We start from the raw sequence: 17,368 nt of genomic DNA, 5'->3' as shown, positions 1-17,368 counted from the left end.
AGACACAGCCTGCTCTTTTTGTGGTTTTCAGTATTTGTTTTTATTTTTAATGTAGCATTTCTTTTGTGTTGTGTGAGGTGGCGTATTTTACACAAAAACTAGCGTTTGTACGTTGTGTGCGTCACTAGAGGTTTGGCAGGCAACCGTGGGATCTGAATTGCAGAGTCATAACCCTTTTTTTAAACCAAACAATCAAAAAAAAAGAGCAACTTTTACTTTCTTCTCACGGGCATCCTGCTGGCTTAAAATCTTGCATATTGAACAGTGTCTTGGCTTTAGCCAGCTTTGACCTGGTGTACGTACACATGCACCTCCATACAGGGCTGTAATCTTTAAACATCCTACCCCCATTTTCTAAACACTTTCTTGCAAAGACGCGGTTGGTTCTGCAGGCATGCTAACGCTTGATTGTGCTCACACACACTTCTACCACCGTCTGGTGTCGTTAAAAGTGTCCGCATGCAAAGTTGACCCACAACAAAACAAGCTCTGATGTCACAGGCTCAGGGTGTTGGCACAACGATGGCAAAAATAGGAGGTCTGGCTAACAAGCGGCGGGGTCGTTAGCAGTAATTACCCAGAATGCCTGAGTTTGTGTCTGTGTGCCCATGGTGGGCTGCCACATTGCTAACGGACGACAGCTTTAAAAAGGCCTTAAAAAAAAAAACCTTTCATTGTATTTTCCCCAGTGCTGGGAAAGTCAGCTTTCGGTGCAAATGAAAGCAAGAGGGAGCCTAGCTGCTGTGGGACCATAGGCATTCGGGCTAATGCTGCTTGTTTGCGAGGTCTTATAGTCGTCAGCTAACCACCTCTTTAGGCTGAGTCTCAACACCACTCTAATCATATCCATACCACATCAACTCAACTTAACTTTTGCAGTGTGTCATTTGCCGACAGTTTGAACGTCATCCTTCAGCCTGTAGGATCTTGTTTAGGCCAAGGCTGGCACCAGTTGGTTCATCAGTGAACGCTCCCAATCCACTTCTTTTCTGTCTCCCTCCAAGCCCCGCAGACTTGAGGCTTCTTCCACAAAAATCTGTTCTGATTATGGATTAAACTATGGCTTTGACAAAATAATACCAGCCCAGATAAATTCATATCACTAGTATTTATTAATTTACCTTTTGCCCAAACTGTGTAGTTATTTTGCATAAAAGTTCACCCTTGAAAATATTTGTTTGGCTAAACATTCCTAATATCAGGCGTTAGTTTTTCCTCACACTTTCAGCGATAGCAAATGAGCAGGTGGAGTGTTTTGTCACACGATTTCCAGGATCTATAAAAACCTTTCATGTTTATCTTTTAAGCCAGCATAGACAAGAAGTGTTTGAAGAAATTAAAACATCTTTTTTTGACATGCAAAAGAGCTTGCGTGTCAACAATTCCTTGCTGAAAGCTCAGAAAATAATCTAGTGAGTGCGGCCTGAGTTGGGATTATGTGTAATCCTCAAACTTTGTTAAAGAAGATTAATTCCTTACATTTCCTGGATAAATTCCAACTTTTCAGACCTTGAATTCTGGAAGCATGTAATAGATAAAGAGACACTGAAACTGTAATATTTTATTATTGTAGCAGCAGAATTTAAAAAAAAATTCCCAAGGTGTTACCGTGGTCCCTAAAAACTCACGTTGGTCACGTACTTACTGTGTCCCAAAGTACGAACCATGTCGTGTGTGTCTGGAAACATGCCTTTGTTCCCTTATTTACTATGCCCCACGATTATACTCAATCTTTTAGAGCAGAAATGATTAGATAATTAGTAGATTAGTCAATTGGCCGCAAATAAGTCTGCAATTATTTCGAAAATTGTTCAAAGCTGTTTTCGAGCAAAAATGGCTCTTCACTTTTCGTCTTTTCTTTGTCTGTTATTGGCTGTGGTAGAAATAATAGCATTGGGATTTGGACCATTATTTGAACAAAACAATACATTTGAAGATATCACATGAAGTCAAAATTTGGGGCAGTTCATGTACCAAGTAATGAGTTCACTAGTCGAGAAAGTATTTTACATGGGGATGAATAGTGAAAGTTTTCATTTGTTTCAGACTCACAATTGTTTACTCTGGAGCAGCATACTGAGTTTTGGATGCTCATGAATAATCATTTTGCACCATTATTGACCGGTAAGTTGCTCTAATGGAGCTGTTAAAGGCAAAGCATTACACTGTGGGATTTTTAACACAAAATGAGCATGTTTTGGACACGTTCTGTCGTGGGAAATTTAACTATATTCTGCATAATGGCAAAAATGGCAAAAAGAACTGTGTGCTAGGCAGCAGGTTTTGAATGATCCTGGAAAAAGCTTGAGACTTGCCTCCGTCCTTTGGCCAATGTGAATGTTTTAGCGAAAGCTGCTACTGATACTTCTGCAAATGGGCCAAACTAATCCAGTCTGAGAAGAGAATTATGTCTAAAGAAGAGCCAGGGAGCCTGAAGGCTGTTTAGTGAAGGTTAGTGATGACTCTGACAGTGAGTTAAGGAATCAGGTTGGACAGGAGGTGGGGGTGGCGCTGTCGCAGTCTGTCAGGGCTCACCAGTACTAGAGAGCGTCAGTCATCCAAAGACTAGATTAGCATAACAAGCCTCTCAGTGACGGGGTCTGATGACTTAGAGGGGGAGTGAGAGGGAGGGTGTGGAGCGGTAAAGTGACCAGGGACGCTGATGATGGAGGGGTGGTGATGGCGGGGTGTTCAGCCTATGCTCCAGATGGAGGTAGACCCACAGCAGCTGGGGGACTGGTTCTCACGGCACTGCTCCTATGTCATCTGCTGTGTATGTGCCCGTGTGCTGACACATAGTCAGCTGGTGTATGAGTCATACGAAAACTCCCTGTCCATCAAATGTAGCTCAAACATCACTCCGCATGTCACTCATCTAAAAGCGAATTAGCATTGTGTCTGTATAAAAGTGTGTGTGTGTGTGTGTGTGTGTGTGTGTGTCCCCCTCCCTGCCTACTAACAGCCTAATTGGGGATCATTATTAACTTGCTCTATCCTAGATGAGTCTCATTGGGCCAAGAAGAGGATTGATTGTGGCTCTCTCCTGCTCCCTCCATTCTTTGTCACCTACCATTGACCAGCCGCTCCCCAATGGAATAGAACAGTTACTGATGATGATGATAATAATAATGATGATGATGAGGCCTGACCTGGTGGTCAATGGACAAACATTGTAAACGAAACCTTTACAGCTGTAGTAACATTTACACACCACAAACTATGTCGACGCTCTAAACTGAATTAACCTTATTCCCTATTTTCTTTTTTTTTTTTTTTTTTTTCCCAAAACCCAAACATTCTCCCGTCGCCTACCAGCTCGAGGTTCTCATGGAGTATTTGTGTGCAGGACTCAGTTCTCATGGCTCTGCGCTCGTTAAGTGGAGCCGATAAAGAGTCTGTTTTTAACACAACAGAGGAGCATTAGTAAAGTTGGCAGAAAAACTGTTGAAAGTGCTGATTTTCGGTGCCGATGTGTGTGAGCGATTTTGGTTACCACAAGCCCTCGGCCCGTTTCACTTATTTACTCGATATCCGTTGTGCTTTTTTACAGGGCCCGTTTAGGGTTTTAATTTGTTTGAGAAAAAGATCTGCCCTCGGGTGTAATTATAATGGTGGACCACATGAGGCTGCGTTGTTGGCCTGTAAACATCCTACCCCCCCCGGCCTGCGCTCCAAGCAGTCAACTCCCATTGACTCAAGGCCGTTGCACTATTAAGTGTGAAGGCTCTTTTCAGTCTGAATTATAGATGACTGCAACTGAGCTAAAACAACCTTGCACATGCATATAGTTAAAAACGTAGGCGCAAACACTGCAGTGTACTGCCATGGCTGGAGTTTGTTTACGCCAGCTACATTTGGACTTGCAGGTGTGAAATGAAACCTGGCGTGTCTTTAAATCTGTCCTGGTGTTTTTGCAGTGAGGGAAGATACATGATCATTTGTGGAAATGAGGTGTTTGGTGGAGCTCTAATGATATTATAGGTGTTGTTTTGCTCCAAGTGTTTTTCCGTCTAATCTCTGAGGAAAAAATCTGGGTTGTGGAACATTGTCAAATGCGTCATTCATTACCAAACACTGGGAACATCCCTTCTTGTGCGTGTGTATGTGTGTCGGCGACCATGTGTGTTGTTTGTGTAGCCTCATATTCACAAATGTAGTTTAATTTAAACCCACCACCAATAAAAAGTGGCTACTGGTTTTACATGCGGCTCGTAACTTTGAGACGCGGCCTCAGAAGCTCCAACTGACGTCTTATTGGCGGCCAGCTCTGGGATCTGCACCTGTCTCTGGTACACACACACACACACACACACACACACACACACACACACACACACACACACACACACACACACACACACACACACACACACACACACACACACACACACACACACACACACACAGATACTGCATGCACATGTGCACACTTATTCTCACTTGCTTTGTATGTACAAGCACCACTTCAAACAGAGCTCCACTTTAAAAGGTTATACAGCCGTCATGAATTGCCTGGGTTGATTCTTTTGTGTGTAATGAAAGAAGTGCTAATGAACTTTGTGTTCACTACAAACAGGCCAAACCAAAGTTGTTTCTCTGATCTTCCTTTGCCTTCACAGAACCAGTTTCTAACTCTTATGTTCATGGTTAATGCCTGTCGTCGAATCCTGCTGCTAAGCATCTGTCCTAATAGTGTTTCACCGTTTATTAGCTTGAATTTTGTTCAGGGAGGAGTTTAGATAAAGGAGGTGCAATGTCAGCAATTGAAGGAAGCTAACTTGCATGGGCCACACACGACATAGACAATTTGTTTGGTGCCTTTTCATCCCTCATACAACAGTATGAGAGCCACTTTCACTCGCTTCATCTTCGTAAAGTAAAATTCACATAGCTTATTGATGGTCCAACGAGTTCCCACGTGTTCTGAGAATTAATCATGATGAGGCGATTTTCAGGTGAGGAGGCGTCTCAGTCCGCCAAAACTTGTCCCCTAGGTGAGAGAAAGTTATTTCCAAAGGAGATTATTTCCCAAGGAATCTCCTGATAGTTATTGGAGTGGCATGTTGGTGTTTATTCTTAGTTTTTTTGAGAAACCAGAAGAACTTGGCAGTGTCTATACCAGTCTGGTTTAAATATATTATGTCCAATTTATTATTTACTACACAATTATTATTGCACATAACTTTCTCCTAGTATCCCCTCCTCTACTCTTTCCTCTCCATGTCTCTACGCTCTCTCTTCTATCATAGGTGCCCCCCAACCACACACACACACACACACACACACACACACACACACACACACACACACACACACACACACACACACACACACACACACACACACACACACATACCTTGTCCCCCCCTCCCCCTAGGGGGCGTTGTGTAGTTGTGCAGTGCTAACGATCCAGGGCTGTCACTCCCGCTGGGATGGATGAGCCGGCGTACCCGGCGCTCAGGAAGCCTCATTAGGATTCCTCTTTAATCCGTCTCTGACAGGACCGGCCCGAGAAAGGGACGTCCCCTCTCTCACACACACACGCACACACACACACGCACACGCCACACACACAGAAAGGGCACACACCACGTAGACACATTATTGGGGAATCGCACATCACACACTCAAACACAAATGCACTTCAGTCTGTGCACAATGAGCAGACTCAATGATACACTCAAGATGCGTACACAGCGAGAGACACACACACACACACACACACACACACACACACACACACACACACACACACACACACACACACACACACACACAATGTTATGCTAATGACGTGTTATTCTTCCACCAACAAGGATCTTCCATCATCCTGGTGTCACTGCTTATAGAAATCCACTACAGATCATAAGAGCTTATTATGGGTGATTAGTTAATTTGAGGGAGGGATGCTGGGAGGTAGAAAGAGAAAGATCGTTTTCCTTCTTTGCTGTCATCGCTTCATCTCTCTACTCCTCTCTCCTCTCTCTCTCTCTCTCTCTCTTTTGTCTCAATCCTTTTCTCTCTCTCCGCATTGAGATATATTGATCAGCACGTCGGCTGTGTTATCAATAATCTGCTCTTTAGTCGTCTGCAAACAGTGATCTCCACTAATGAACCAGCACAGTTGTCACACTGCTCTTTTTATATATATATATATATATATATATATATATGTGTGTGTGTGTGTGTGCGCGTATGTGTGCTTGCATGTGTGAGGCTCAACCTGCAGCATAAAAACTAGAAAATGAAATCGAAATATTTTGAAGAGAACTGCCCCCATGAGTTGAACTTTTTCAACTACCTGTAATTGTACAAGATTATTTTTTATTTATCTATTTATTTCTCCAAAGCAAAACAACGGTATAGTGAAGAGAAGTTGAGTGACAACTACACTACACTGTACACCATACTGTCCACAAAGTGTGTGTTTGACGCCAAAGTAAAATTATTTGGTCAGACAGACCCTGTGCTCAGTACAACCTCTGCTATTCTGCCATTGAATCAAAACTTTGTTGAATTAAACTAAACATGACCAAATAGATTTTTAACTAAATCGAAAACATGACATAAAGTAGCAAGAAAGGAAATAAATCTATCATCTCTGTGGACCATATGTGTGTATGATTGGTGTGTGTGGCGGCCTTATGTTGAGCGCATGTTAGCTGTGGTCCATAGGCAGCTGCCGCAGCGTGGGCTTCGGGCTTCATTATGTGGCCCTAATGACCTGCTGACAGCTCATCACTGACATACACACCCACAGACACACATACAGTGGAGTGGCATCATCATATACTTGACAACAGCACAGCCAATTAAAAAGGGGGGAGGGGGAAAAGATGTATATTCATGTTTATGGACCCTTGAAAATATACAGTAAATCCTCTCCTCTCCTCTCCTCTCCTCTCCTCTCCTCTCCTCTCCTCTCCTCTCCTCTCCTCTCCTCTCCTCTCCTCTCCTCTCCTCTCCTCTCCTCTCCTCTCTTCTTTTCTCCTCCCCTCCCCTCCCCTCCTCCTCTCTTCTCCAGTCAGATAATGTGATTTCAGCTGTTTTGTCCCCAGTAATTCCCTTTTAATTATTAACACTGACATTATTAGGCTTTCACTATTAAGAGGCCTTTCATTAGAGCTGGACCCTAAAGAGAGATTTGAGCTTCATCTCCTCTCTCCTTCATTTATTCTTTTGTTCCTTCTTTTAGCAAAAGTCTAGTCAAAAGTTTACATGCATGTTAATGAAAGCCGCTTTTTTTCCCCCCTCAACTACCACAACTTTTTCCTTGTACACTAGTTTTTAAATGACTGTTTGTGGGATGTTTTTGTTTTATTTTTTTCTGTGTGTGTTTATGCAAGCTGCTGTGGTGTCTTCCACCATTCACTGTGTCACAGGTGCAGGGTTGATCACTGAAGCATTTAAGAGATATTGCCATTGCATAAGAGACTCAGGCCGGCTGGGTTCCACCTACTATGAAAAGGCAGTTATTTCTGCATTAAGGACCCTGTGGAGCGGGTGGGGGAGAGGGGGGTGGGGTGGGGTGGTGGTGGTGGTGAGGTTGCCTCCTACAACATGGCACGCTCCTTAAGCCATCAGGCATGGGGAGGGACGCCTAATTGAACATGATAAAGTGTAAAGTTAATTACCCCTCACGCCTGTCACTGATACCCACATGAGGGGGACTGGCCTCAGGCACAGCTGTTGGTCTCTGTGTATGTGTGTGTGTGTGTGTGTGTGTGTGTGTGTGTGTGTGTGTGTGTGTGTGTGTGTGTGTGTGTGTGTGTGGGGAGAAGAGAAGGGGTGACAAGACAAAAGGCAAGAGTTCCCATGAGGGTTGAGCAGTGGATGATGGCAACAATCGGCTTTTAAAGATACCTCTGTCCCTCTGGTGCACCACTACTTAACACGTCTGTCCCACTATGAGTCTCACACACACACATGCACATACAGAAGAGTGCGCAGCTGACCTTTTAGGCTCAGTTGATAGTGTTCAAACAGTCAGGGGGCTGATCTATTATCTTTTGTGTTGCAAAGCCAGACATTTTAGTCTGTTGACTTTATCTGCACTTACTCAAAGTTTATTCAACTTAACTTACTATTCCACCTTTATATGACGTTTTTAATGGGTTTTGTCACATGTTTGTATGTTTGGGTTGTAAAATGTTTTGTCTTCAACTAAATACTGTGATTGAACATGTGGCGTGTGTTTAGGTGTTGGGGCTGCCAGCATGGGCAAACTGACCTTCATGGTGGGTGGAGTGGAGGAGGAATACAACGCGGCGCAGGAGCTGCTCACCAGCATGGGAGCCAACGTTGTCTATTGTGGGCAGGTCGGCACCGGACAGGTAAAAACGGATGCATGAACACAAACTCGCACGCAGACAACACAGGCATGAAAATGACATACTGTTTTCAGATACGTTTATTGCATCACATACATACGAGTGCGCAACCCACACAGACTTATAAGACACCAGAAATTCTGTCACAGTGCTGAGACATTTGCCCTAACAAGAACATAACTTCCTACAAACAGATTCAAACAGAAGATTTTGTTTCCTTGTTTTAGCTGTGAAACCAAAATATGGCACAGAAAAGCATCGTCCTCCTAAAGCGCAATCCTTTTTTAATTTTTTTTTTTAAATGATCCTTCATCCAGAGGAACTCGTCATTAACGTTCTTACTATTTACTAACAAGCAAAAAAAAGTGCAAAATATAAAACGGACTCTCCTCGTACTCATCTTGTCACACAAAAAACTAAGCATTTGTTCTTTTTAGGGAAACCATTAGACCTGCTTGTTTTTATAGCTAATGGTGACATACCAGAACAGAACACAAGGATGTTTGAATTCTAGTTAAATTCTGTTTCACATAAGTCTCTACACTATAGTTCTTTTCTCATTTGATGGTATGTTTGAGATTTAAACACGTAAGCAGTGATTTCTGCCGAGCGTAATAAAGAGTACACCGTTACATGTGTTTGAAAAGTAACACGTGAATAAATCCCACAAAACAACGATTTAATCTCGCTAATCGAACGATGTCCATCACAAAATGCATCACTTTAACATAATAAACATCATATATACAAGACGGGCTTTTTTTTTTTTTCCCTCTTTCTCTCTTCACACCCCTCTAGGCTGCTAAGATTTGCAACAATATGCTGCTGGCCATCGGGATGATCGGGACCGCAGAGACCATGAACCTTGGTATCAGGTACTGAAAACAAATGCTGTGCTAACCTGCTTCCTACCTGCTATTCTGAAGGCAAAAACAGAAGTAAACAATGCCATTTGTGGCTTCATTGACATGGTATCATGTCCTTCATGGGCTATCAAAAGTAAACATAAATAACTTATTCCATTTAAAGCCTGGAATGTAAGCTAGTAATCAAAATATGTTGCTCACAGGCAGATGAAGCCTTTCTGAGGTAAAAGGATATGTACAAACCAGGGATTCAGTGCATCCACTTCATTTTCCTTTTTGAAGGATGTGAAGAACTGGTGTGTTTTCAGACATGTGGTTGTCTTGGGAAGCTCCAGTACCATGAACTTAAAAGTGTCATGTTTGCAAGCTACTACGGTTTAGCCACGCATTAATTCAGCTCTGAAATTGCCTTTAGATATAGCCGTCACTGTAAAAGCAATTAGTTGTAAAGTTGTAACTGTAATTTACTACTTCAATCCAGGTTTGGAAATGTGTGCGTGTGCGCGCGCGCGTGTGTGTATATAGTTTATGGAAGTGCAAAGGGGTCAGCCCTGCCCCAAGTCAGAGCCGCCGCTGCTGCAGAGAGATGGATGAGGGGGTGGAGCCACACGGTCTGATTTACATCTGCTGATTGAGCTCTCACCAGTTTCCTGCCACACCCCTGCCACTTAGCAGCACCTAGAAATCCCATCATTCATCATGCTTCGTGCTGGCACAAAGCCGCCTTGGCCAATAAGCTGAGGATGATGGGATATGAAGTCTTCTCAATTAAACCAATACAATCTGATATGACTTGAGATCATCAAAGGATTTGACAATTCTCTGGGCAGGTGTGAACAAGCCTCTGATCATCCAGGTCTCATCAAAGTATATTTTCCCCTAAGAAGCCCCCTGTTTTTGGAAGTAGGGGTCATGTAGTTTGCATACAGTAAGCCCAGATATCAGGTATCCCTCAGATGACGGATGTCAGAATTTATTTTCTACTCCGTTTATGGATATTCCCTGTCAATAATAGACTGTTTCCTCTATTCACTGTCTTACTATCATTGGTTTTTATGGGTTTTACAACCTTAAAATGCTACATGCATCCAGTTTTGCGTGTGTGTGTGTGTAAGTGCGTGCATGAACATGAATTGCTCCCTGCACAGTGCAGCTGTGTTGGTGCGACTGATTTATCTGTGCTGAGACAGAGGAGGAAAATTGGCATGAGCAGTCGCACATAAATCCCCTCACTAGGCCTCTGAAATATGGAGGCATTAAGGCAGCAACACAGATTTACACATTGCCACAGTGTCTCTGAAGCGCGCACACATACACACAGACACAGATTTACATCCAGATACAGTGAAGACAGCAGTTTTTTACCAGTACAACGTCTCACAGTGCGCATCATTATAATATATTCCTATGAAAGAGAAAAAGGATACTAACTACTGCATCCCTTCACTTTGAATGTGAAGTCTTTTTATATCTTTGCGAGACCAACCCATATTGAGTCTTGATTGTATGAGCGTACATGCATCGTGTGTGTGTTCCCATGTTTCCCCCTCGTCTTACCAGCCAATCTCTGGGGCTTTATTAGAGGGCTTGACAAAGACTGTCATCGTTTAGAGAGAGCCCACACCCGTAAATCTCCCATGCTGCATTGCGGCCCAGCCTCTTATGCAGAGAGGACACTCGCATAGACGAATGTGTACAGACACACACACCGACACAGTCCAACACAAAGGAGACTGAGCACTCGCAGCCAATTTACAGGAAAACGGCAATAACATTTTATCATTCTGGACTTGGGCCTGATAGAGCTGCCCTTTCTTCAAATATACGTGTATGTGTGCGCGCGCGTGTGCGCGCGTGATCTTATCTGTACATGCAGACAGACACACAAACACACGTCTCTGTGCACACACACACACACACGCACACAGAGACACAGTTCTTTTCGTGGAGCTAATTTGTTGATCTCAGATGGAAGCTCGGGCCGTCTCCAACAGAGCGTGGCGTTCTCTTAGTGCAAGGAATGGCCACGCATGACAATTATGAGCACACACACACTCCCAGACTCGCATGCACGCCCCGCCTTTGTGCATTCCTTTTTTTTAACCCTCTATTTTGGCTTTTCTTCCCCATCCATATTTGCTTTACTTTCTCATTTAATTTTTTTTTTTTTTTTAATCCTTTCATCTCTTCTTCTCCGTCTCTTTTTTTTTGTTTTTTTTTCACCTGCTGTAATTTCTGCATGCAGCCAACCAGTCAGTGAAAGAGGGGGATGAGAGCCTGCAGAGAGTAGCGTAGAGTGGTGGAGAGGAGCAGCAGCGATTTTAATGACGCTCGTGAAGATGAAAGGAGAGGAGGAAGAGGAGAGAAGCGACTGGCTTTTACAGCCTACACCTCACCTTGCACTCCTATGTACCTGCACCCATTCACGCGAACAAACACGCAGTAATTGATGCGCAAGTAGGAACACGCATATTTGCTCCTTTGTTCATTTTACGGGAAAAACAATAGGCAAATCAAAGTGTATAATGAGACGCAACCCTTTGTGCTGACATACAGAAATAGGTTCACCACAACACACACGGGCGCAAACGCACATCTCTCTTCCTCTCTCCGTAACTCGTGAATTGTGAGCATATGTTCCGATGAAGATTAAAGTTGGGTGATAAACGCGCTTGTTGCCTCTATAAATGGGATAGTAAATGCTCGTGTGTGTATATGTGCTCGTTAGCTCTTTAATGAAATAATAAATGGGGAACGGGTTGGGCTTCCTCTCTTGTGGCATCAGATGAGGACGAGAAGCTAATCATAATGAAACAGACAGTTAATATCAGTGCTGCAAATGAACTCCACCTGCTAGAGCTCCCAGCACAGAAACACATAAACGCCCTCCCCTCTCATTTCCATCTGCAGCTCCATCTCTCACATCTTTTTAATCTCCAGCAGCATAGCACAGCAACATGTTTGTGTCTCTTTAGCCATGTCAATCTTGTTAAAGCGTGACATGTCCTCTTCCACGCGCAAATTACCGCAGGCGAGCAACAACACCACTGCGTCAGCTAATAACCACAATTGAGTGTGTGTGTGTGTGTGTGTGTGTGTGTGTGTGTGTGTGTGTGTGTGTGTGTGTGTGTGTGTGTGTGTGTGTGTGTGTGTGTGTGTGTGTGTGTGTGTGTGTGTGTGTGTGTGTGTGCTAGTGCTAGTTTTGTGTGTGTGGGTGTGGGTGTGTGTGTGTGTGTGTGTGACGGGAGCAAGAGGGGAACTTCATTGATTTATCGTTAACAGAGGACAACAGCTCCCCGTCAGCGTCTCTGGTCGCTATAACAAACGATCTGCGCGCTCGGACGCGCTTTATTGTAGCTCAGCCAGTAACCTTTTCAGCTGCTGACCCAGAACGCAGGGAGGGGCTGCCTGCTTGTGTGTGTGTGTGTGTGTGTGTGTGTGTGTGTGTGTGTGTGTGTGTGTGTGTGTGTGTGTGTGTGTGTGTGTGTGTGTGTGTGTGTGTGTGTGTGGAGAGTGGGGGGGTTTGTGTGCGATGTCAAACATATGTCCCCAAGAGTCCTCAGACAGGGAAGTGTCAGCATGGATGGTGAGGGGGGAGGAAGAGCAGAGGAGAAGCAGGATGGCGAGGGATGTTTACAGACACAAACTAAAAAAGCCATCATGAGCGAGACTGCCATTAAAAAACGCTCGTATGCAGAGTCACTTATGCCACATTACCAGAGCTGTTTGTTAGAAAATTAGGCAGTCTGAACGCACGGAGAAGAGATGAAGGGAAGGGAAAAGGAGGAGGGAGAGACGCGGAGAGAGTGTAAATGCAATTCCTATTCTTAATTAGTTAGTAGACAGCTAATAAAACTGTGGCAGTAATGGCAGAATGAGAGCCAGGTGGGGAGAGGGAGGGAGGGAGGCTGCTGGCCTTAAGGACCTATGATGGTTTAATAGTCATATTGAGAGCAGAATAGAGTTACAGGCCTGTAAGTAACAGTAAACTAAGGCAGCCAGGACTTGATGTGGTCAGCTTTACACTGGCCTTTAAACCATTAATATACCAAAGCTGCACTACACAAGCGCACTGAATGTCTGACACAGACGCTACAGTTACACCCTCCCTATTGTAATGGTTGGCACTTAGTTTCACTCCTTGCTTCTGTCTGTCTGTGCCCTGTCTCTGTCTCGTTTGCTTTTTTTTTTTTTTTTTTTTTGCTGCTTCTCATCACAGCCTGAAGATTTGTCCTCTTGCATATGAAAGTAGGTTGCTGCAAAATGGGGCAGCAGAAGTAAGTGTGCGCCTCTATATGTGACAGAGAGGTTTATGGCTCCCCTGCGCTGCTTAACCACTTCTCCTCCTCCTCCTCCACTTTCTTGAAAGAGGGATGATGAAGGATAGATGTGATGGTAAACATCAATACTGCATTAGCCAGCATTACAAAGCCGTCGGCCATTAACACTGAGGAATGGTCACAGCTGGGCATAAGGTTCAACGGGGGTCACTACAGTCACCAGACGCCCCCACACTCATCTTTCTCCACATTTTTTCTCCCCGCTATTCAAAATGAACGCTATTATGAACAATCGGTGCTCCTCTTCACCCCATCCCTGTTTGTCCCATTTCCTCATTAGTTTTTTACATAACATTTTTTTTACTCTCCCACCAAGTTTTACCTCACCCATTCATACTCAGTTGCTAAGAGCTTAAAGGTAAATTTAATAATCTATTAATCTTATTACATTTTTGTCGTCTTTTTCCCGCTTTCTCGCTTCTCCTTTCTTAAAAGAACCGCTATACACAGAACGTTTAGACATCTATATCTTCATGGTTCTCTGGGCTTTCTGCCAGCATTGTCAAGATTTTACTCCCTAATGTGTCAAAGGTCCAAAGGAGTTACTGACCTCTGTCCTCTCCTCCCCGTCCCAGACTGGGTTTGGACCCCAAGCTGCTGGCAAAGATCCTTAACATGTCGTCAGGTCGTTGCTGGTCCAGCGACATCTACAACCCTGTCCCCGGAGTAATGGAGGGAGTCCCCTCTGCCAACAACTACCAGGGCGGCTTTGGAACCACACTAATGGCCAAGGTACAAGTATGGCTCTCTCCCTTTGGGTCATGTTCTATTTCCATCCTCTTTGATTCTTTGTTAGGCCTGCATCAAATGATTATTTTATTATCAGGTCATTTTCTGGACTATTTATTTAGCCAATGAGAGCCCATGAGAACGTCTTCTAAATATATTTTTTGTCCAACCTACAGTCCAAATCTCAACAAAATATTTAATTTACATCATAGTAAATTGGAGAAAAGTAGCAAATCTCCATCTTTGAGGAACTAGGGAATGTTTTCCCCGACAAATGACTTTTATGGTTAACCATTCATCCGAATTGATGCCATTTAAATTTCTGCAGCTGCGCTAATTTAATAATAGTTTCAGCTAATCCTACTATTACTGTTCTTTTTCTCTTTCTTGTTTTCTTTATTTCGTGTCTTTTTTTGACAATCTCTTAACAATCCCATTTGCTTCATTTCGCTTCTATTCTTTTGCCTAACTATGTTACTCCTGGCTGTGTTTCACCGCATTGACTCTTTTATGCGAGTCGGTTATTGTCAGCAATATTAAGGGAATCACTTTCTCTGTTTCTCTGTGCTCTGCATCTAATGGGTTAAACGTTTCTACACATCCTGCATATTAAATAAAAGACATTTTCCCACAGCTCTTCACATCAGCTGTTCAATAGGCCAACCTATGTGCACCTGTCTCTCTTTCTCACAGTCTGTTTGGTTTTTTTTCTCTCTTTTGTCTCTGCTCAAAGGATCTTGGTTTGGCCCAAAACACTGCCACCAGCACGAAGACACCCATCCTTCTGGGTTCCCTCGCCCACCAGATCTACCGAGTCATGTGCTCTCGCGGCTACGCTAACAAGGATTTCTCATCCGTCTTCCAGTTCCTGCGCGAGGAAGAAGGACAGTGAGCTGAGGGGGAGCACAGCTGACTGCGCTGTTACCCCACACACACCCACACACACACACACACACACACACACACACACACACACACACACACACACACACACACACACACACACACACACACACCAGAACCACACACCCCAGTGCCCCTTATCCCACTATGCTCAGGAGAGACTAAGGCCTTGCCCTCAGGCACAGATCTGCGGTCCAATTAACATACTGTATGTCGACACATGTCCCCTCGTTGCATTAGCTGAATCATATTTTCAATTCATGGCCCTCCCCATACATGGAGGAAATGCTAAAACTGACCTTAGATCAGTATCTAGAGACAAAGCAACTCTCCTCCCAGCCTGTTCTGAGAGGGTAGGGTGGGGGAAATGAGAGGTAGGATGGGGCGCTCCAGGTTTACATGTAACCATGTAAATAATGTGGTTTTTCAGGATGATTGATGAGTAAGAATGCATGAATGTTAAAGTTTAAGTATGTTTTATGTCGGATTTGTGCTACTTGCCTGTTACCCAAATTACCGGAGCCCATCCCTGTTAAATAACAGAGGACAGCAAAGATTCACATGATAATGGAAAGTTAATTAAAGAGATTTTATTCCATTAGTCTGTTTATGGCAGGAAGTGTCAGTCAGCCTGTTACTTCTTGTCAACGCACACGCTTCATTTGTACCTATCATGATTCAGTAATTCATTTACCTTCTGAGACACACTACAGTTACAGCACTTTGGTTTCTTTGGTACTACATTTAAGTCTTTACCTACTGAATTGACCATTTCTGCTCTACAATACTGTGAGATAAACGTCTGGTTATTTTTGCACCGAGGGCATCGCCGTGCGATGTGCCGGGCCATTTTGATACAGTTACAGAATCTTACCTCTTTACCTCTTTTCTCTACTGTCTGCTTATTGAGCCACTAGAGTATTATTTTGTGACCTATACTGTTTCAATTTTGTACTATTCACTACAAAATGTTCTCATTGTCTCGCACCTTCTTTTGTCCGTTTTAACCTCACATACTTCTCCCCTCTGTCTCTCTCCGTCTCTCTCTCTCTCTGCGTCTACGACATCTGTGTAAAGTGTCAGTGAGGAGTGGTTCCTCCCTGCTCTGACAAAATGTACATAATGTATATTTAATTTTGTTGTGTAGTATTGAAGAAGAAAATGGACTATCGCTTTTTTTTTTTTTTTTTTTTTTTAGTAAAAGTTATGAATAGTGTCTACAGCTTGTCTTTACTCTGTGAAACAGACCTTCAGTCACACTGTAGCCTAAAATAAAAGATGTTCTGCGTATCTGGTGTTTGACCGTTTTTGTAAGATGTTATATTTTGTTGAGATGTAGGACTTATTATTTAAAGTGTAACTCATTATAACTCAAGTAATTATATCTACGTTGTGAAATTATTAACACGCTACTATGAAAATACGGATGGTATGTATTAATAACACTTTTTTAGTAATTATTTCAGTCAGTACAGCGGCAGAGCAGTAATCTTACCTGATAATTGATGAGAACATAGACACCGAATTGTTCACTGTCCACCTCTACGAAACATACAACCCATTCGGCTGTTGTGTCTTTGTTCAAAGTAAATAGTGTGTAATCAACAGCTCAAGTTGGGCAATACAGAAATATATATTTTAAAATGAACTGTATGTATTTAGGCACAAGGGTGACCTGAGCTACATGCTAACATTGGCACGTTAATATTTTCACAATGACAGTGCTAACGCGTAGATTTCAAGCAACATGCTTTACATATACATGAAATGTTTTCATGCTAAAATTTGCAAAATAACTACATCACATTAGTAGACCAGGACTGGAATTGTCCTTATAGTTTTTCACATATATGTTCATAAAATAAGTTATTTCTGAGGGGCACACGTATGTCTGTCCCAAATTTCATGCCAATCTTTCCAGTAGTTATTTGACTCAAAACCATAAGTGTGGGCTTTGCTAAAGGAAAGGTCAAAGGTTCGCTAGGCAGTAGGATTAATTATCTGGGAACCACAAAAGTCTGTACAATATTTTGAATCAATCTATCTATGGTGGTAAGGCTTTGGTATTAAATGAAAAATCAAGAACCATGGATATCTGTAAGACATTTAATGGCAGTCCATCCAGCAGTTGTTGAAATATTTAAGTCTGGACCACCTGAAGTGATTGACTGACTGACATTCCCAACCTATATCTATTTCA

At 43.1% G+C, this 17,368-nt stretch overlaps 1 protein-coding gene across 4 annotated transcripts in view; it reads left to right on the top strand.

The window, feature by feature from the left end:
- Positions 1-16,458, top strand: part of hibadha (3-hydroxyisobutyrate dehydrogenase a) — a 21,973-nt gene extending 5,515 nt beyond the window's left edge. For 3 of the 4 annotated variants that reach the window (XM_069699394.1, XM_069699422.1, XM_069699414.1), the window contains exons 5-8: positions 8,200-8,333; positions 9,129-9,205; positions 14,112-14,268; positions 14,999-16,458. In XM_069699394.1, coding sequence (XP_069555495.1) covers positions 8,200-8,333; positions 9,129-9,205; positions 14,112-14,268; positions 14,999-15,157 — 527 coding nt within the window. In that variant the 3' untranslated portion in view covers positions 15,158-16,458. The remainder of the gene's footprint in view (positions 1-8,199; positions 8,334-9,128; positions 9,206-14,111; positions 14,269-14,998) is intronic. The other variant, XM_069699403.1, reaches the window with a different exon arrangement.
- The last annotated feature ends 910 nt before the right edge of the window (positions 16,459-17,368 follow it).

Source organism: Brachyistius frenatus, unplaced genomic scaffold (assembly GCF_029030835.1).
Source record: "Brachyistius frenatus isolate BFR_SWC_R1_liver_20210118 unplaced genomic scaffold, ASM2903083v1 Contig_2, whole genome shotgun sequence".
Taxonomy (NCBI): domain Eukaryota; kingdom Metazoa; phylum Chordata; class Actinopteri; family Embiotocidae; genus Brachyistius; species Brachyistius frenatus.
This window is presented reverse-complemented; position numbering and strand designations above follow the sequence as displayed.